The sequence below is a fragment of the Octodon degus genome, unplaced genomic scaffold (genome assembly GCF_000260255.1).
Source record: "Octodon degus isolate 3935 unplaced genomic scaffold, OctDeg1.0 scaffold00146, whole genome shotgun sequence".
NCBI lineage: Eukaryota > Metazoa > Chordata > Mammalia > Rodentia > Octodontidae > Octodon > Octodon degus.
The window spans coordinates 5,228,464-5,233,484 of NW_004524722.1; the positions used below are offsets into that span (position 1 = coordinate 5,228,464).

The window sequence follows — 5,021 nt, forward strand, 5'->3', positions numbered from 1 at the left end:
TGAAAGATAATCACCCTATCATGTTTCAGCTCAGGAACTGAAATTCTAGTAAGAATGTCAACAACACTTAATGCAAGCAAATATTCTTTCCTGAAGACAGACCTCAAGAGGTCTTGTGTCAGCTGATGGGACATTTCATGATGTGAGCCCTGACAGGGTCCTGCGTGCAGAAGAAGCACTGTGGGACCTCTCCTTTTCAACAGGACCCTGTTTAACAATGTCATAATCTCTAGTTGATTTGAATATTCATACATAGACACTCAATCTAAAAAAATATTGCTACTCCTGGAGAGTGAATTAAGTGGATGGAGCATTGCAGCCTTGTCAAAGCTCAATTCTCCTGCATAGTGTGAATTCCCTGGGTGTTGTCCCTCAATATAAATAACAAGTATCGCTTGTTAGGGATTTTCCTGGATTGCAGTGGTGCTGAAGACACCTGCAAATAAGCTAATGCACATTACTAGAAAGAGGGAAGTAGGATAATTTAGTTAAAATGGGCAACCTAGTTTTTTTTTAAAAAGGCCCCTGCCTGAAGAAGAAATAAGTTTTAAACTGTCTATTGCAAGATCATACTGCAGCACACCCAAAGCACTGAAATTGGCATGGAAAGGGACAAAATGGCTTTGCAATTGGAAACAAATGGAAGGTTATGAAATTCAGTAACAAAATGAGAGAAGACCCAGATTCCAGTCAAAGAACATAGCAGAGCATCCCAGGGTGGTACCAGGGATTCAGAAAGGTGAAGCTCCCCGAGGGAAAAGGCCAGGAAACAGATCCCAGAACATGAAACTCTTGCTTGAGCACTTTCATCGTTCAGTGCGAGCACCCTGCTTTTTCAGTCTTATATTTTACATTATATTAACTTTTCCTAGTCATGCTAGTGGCCTGACACCTAAAATGAAGTTTATAATGTACATTATACATGTCAGGAGAAAATTGGGAAAATACATTCCTGGAAAGAAATTATATTAGAGCAGACAGGAAGGTGAAATTGTTATTGAAGATTTAAGAAAAATAGATCAAGAAACAAACTTAATCAAAATAAAACTTATGAAAGAAGGGATAGTCACAGGACTTTAAATGATTTTACTTAGCAAAATACATGTGTCAGGAAACATAGCTTATCCATTGGGATGCAATGTAGCCTTGTAACTAAGAGGGTACCTTAGAGTAACAGTGCAAAAGCTGACATCTATGCTCCACTGATTCTATCATAAAATCTTAAGAAAGTTATCTATGTATCAATTTTCTAAAATTTGAGGAAATACATGCAGCATATTTATATTAGTGCACATAGTAAAATAAATATTAAATAAGTGTTGGTGTCTATTTATATATAATAGAGAAATTCCTTTGCAGAGACATATTGGGTTGACAATTAGCTTTGACATAGCCCTGGAAGAAAAGTAATGAATACTAGAAATGTATTAATAGTATTTTATTACTAAACGTTGCTCACATTGAAACATGTGCTCAAAAACACAGAAATCCCTGAGAAAACTGTATAGACACATAGATATAGGATATCAATGTTCATGTATATTAATTCACAATGTGTATTTGCAATGCAAAGGTACATTTCTATTTGAATATTTTTTCCTAATCTTACTCTTCAGTTCTGCTGTCCGATGCTTCTGCCAGACAGCAATAATCAGAACTAGTTCTGAGAAGAAGACTTTTTGGTTTGAGGGAAAATTCCTTATAAACCGGTGAAGCTGTGGTAGAGATCCTTTCAGCATGAAAAACAGTAAGAGAGGCAGTAATGTAAAAGGGTGACAGGGAAGATATTGCCCAGAATGTGCCTGCTTTTCAGCACATATTCATCCACATTAATATACGTGGCTGGAAACTACAGAGATTCAAAATTCTTTGAAAAGAATGTACAAAGAAAAAAGTAAACTAACATTCTATTTCCTGGTAGGATATTTCTTCACTTCCACTGGGATAAAACAAACAGTATTAATATTTCACAAAGTTCACTAAGTGGTGCATCTGTATATAAAAAGGCACAATGACCATTTGGAATTATACATGCTATATCTTTCCCTGAAATATTAGTTCCAAATTATGCAAAACATTGTAGAAATATGTTCAGGAAAGTTACATATAGAAGCATAAATTTTTGTTCATTTATTTCCCATATAAATGCTTTATAATGATTACCTAAATATTTAAAAATTAAGTTAAGGAAACTTCAGAAGAGAAATGCAAGACAGACATCATTAGATTTGAGATAACCTCACACAAACAACATCTAAAGCCCATCAGTTATTACCTTTGGTAACTTAGTATATTGTCCAGTCCATTAGTATTCAAAAAAAAACCAATCACATAATTCAAAGTTACATCTTAATGATAGCCCTGATGTGGAGATTAAATTGGAAATGTTTTATATTACTTATTCATATGAACAATTCAGACATTTAAAAATGGAAACCTTGGGACCAGAGACTTAAGTTACAAATGACAAAAAAATACCAGTGGAAATATTCTCCAAAGATTTTGAAATGGGAACTTCTATTACTCTTATTATTGGAATAAATAATCCAAGAACAAGAGTGTTTTTATGTTTTGTTGTGTTTTCTTTTGCTTTCAGAATCAGGGATTGAACGCAAGTCCATGCACTTGCCTACTGAGCTATCTCCCTGACCTACAAGACTGTATTTTTGTACTCATAAATTGATTGATTATTTATTTCTTGTGATCCTTGCAGAAGCCTTGGAGACTTAGGGTTGGTGGACAAACTGGAATCAAGATTGGAACTTTTGTCATTTCTGTAACTACTTTAAGTTCTTTTCTTAGTCCACTCTCTATGACATTATGCCAAGTCATCTTATCATACTATGGCTGAACTGAATAGCAAGAACAAATGATATCCTATAAATACATTGCTTAGAATTATAAAATGGATTCAGAGACTAGTCTTATAGGCAATATACAAGGAATTTAATCACCAAAGATTGCATAAGACAACAGAAAGATACAAAAGCACCCTCATTCTATTGGACACACAAAAAAAATGTAGATTGTAGCAACAAATGTATTTACCTATTTATCTACCTACTGTATGTGAGTACTCTGATTCATAAAATATACATTATATGTCAAAAGTACATACACTTATTAAAGCTATTGAAAAAGGAAAAGTATTTATCATGTATAAACATTATCAAAATAGAAGTTTATAACTACATTTGCATTAGTTACTCTCACCTTTCCAAATCCATTTTGACTTAGAAATACATTCACATTTAATTTCTAACTTAGGCTCCCTTCCAGAAGACCAACCTCTGGATTCTACTCCGTATCTGCTGGGTCTTGATGCTATAAATGATGGGGTTCATCAAGGGTGGGAAAAGGATGTAGATGTTGCCCATGAGGACTTGCACCAGAGGGGAGAGGTGCTTTCCAAAGCGGTGCACCATGGTCAGGCCAATGATGGGGATGTAGAAAACTAGCACCGCACAGAGGTGAGACACACAGGTTTGCAGGGATTTGAGTCTCTCCTCCCGGGATGCAATGGCTAAGACTGTGTGCAAGATCATTATGTAGGAAATCAGGATGAGCACTGCATCCAATAGCAGAGTGCAGATCACCAAAAACAAAGCATAGATGCTGTTGAAGCGGATGTCTGAGCAGGATGTTCGGATTAAGTCTTGGTGCAGGCAGAAGGCATGAGAGAGGATATGAGGACGGCAGTAGGTTAAAAACTTCAGGCGGATAATGACGGGTGGAATGAGTAGAGAGCTCCTACATAAGATCATTACACCAATTTTCATGATTTTTTCATTTGTTAGGATGGAAGAATAGCGTAGAGGGTTGCAAATGGCAACATAGCGATCAAAGGACATAGCTAGGAGAACAGAAGACTCCATGAAAGACAGACCATGAATGAAATAGGACTGAGCAATGCAGGAATCCAGGCTGATCTCTTGAATGAACTCCCAGAGCACTCCCAGCACTGTGTGCACGGTGGACAGCCCCATTGACAGATCAGTGACCGCCAGCATAGCCAGGAAGTAGAACATGGGCACGTGGAGGCTCGGTTCAGTTCGGATGACGTGCAGTATCATGCAATTTCCCAGGAACACCATGGCGTAGATGAGTGAAAAAGGGATGGAAAACCATAAATAGTATCCTTCTAGGCCAGGAAAACCAGTGAGAACAAATTTGGAACTACTAAAATTTGAGGCTGAGAGAGTAGGCATTAATAGGAAATGGAAAAATACTTTGAGAGCTAGTTTCACGTCCATAAATTTTTGGTGTCTTAATTTCTATCAGTGTTTTTACACTTAGGGAAGACAACAAAATGTGGCATAGTTTCTATAAGCTTCATAAATGTAGCACGATTGTGACTTGATTCTTTTGAAGGGAAAAATCCACTGTCTAGCCATAGAAACTTGCAGTGTAGTCACGAGGGATGCTAAGTGTTAGGGAGCTTTATGCAGAAGTTGTCCTGGACACATGGGACTCAGAGTGCAGGCTGCACTTCAGGGAGCATCTGTTCAATAATAATGGTACTTATGAGTGATGACAAGTGTGAATAATGCGGCCAATCTGCTGTAACCCTTGGGAGAATATGAAATGCCTACGTCATTTTTATCGTTGATCCCAGAGATATGTCTTTCAACTGCTGCCATAACATTGCAAAGTTATAATCTTTTGTAAACCAATGTAATTTAGGAACATACAGAAATAATATAAATTTTATCTTGTTTGCATTTTGCTTAGAAGCTATTTTATTTACATGTACATTGTAATTTACATTTTCTTCATTTATTTCATACAACTTTTATCCTGAGAAATAAAAATTTCTTCCTCTTACAAAACCATCACCTCTTTAGTCTCTCATATATACCGATAACATAACTGTATGACTTATGTTTTGGATGACTTTGAAATTAAATTCTTTTCTATTTCAATTATGTTCTAAACATGTGTTCTTCAGGCTTATTTTTTTTCAAAATTTTATTGATAAACAGGTAGCAATGAGACAGTTTCAAATCAAATCGGAAGTACAG

General features: G+C 36.2%; 1 protein-coding gene across 1 annotated transcript; it reads right to left on the minus strand.

Annotated features, from left to right (window-relative positions):
• Positions 1-3,263: 3,263 nt before the first annotated feature.
• Positions 3,264-4,208, minus strand: LOC101561989 (olfactory receptor 51V1-like). The gene has a single exon (XM_012517102.1). The coding sequence runs from the start codon at positions 4,206-4,208 to the stop codon at positions 3,264-3,266; it is 945 nt and encodes a 314-aa protein (XP_012372556.1).
• Positions 4,209-5,021: the final 813 nt, after the last annotated feature.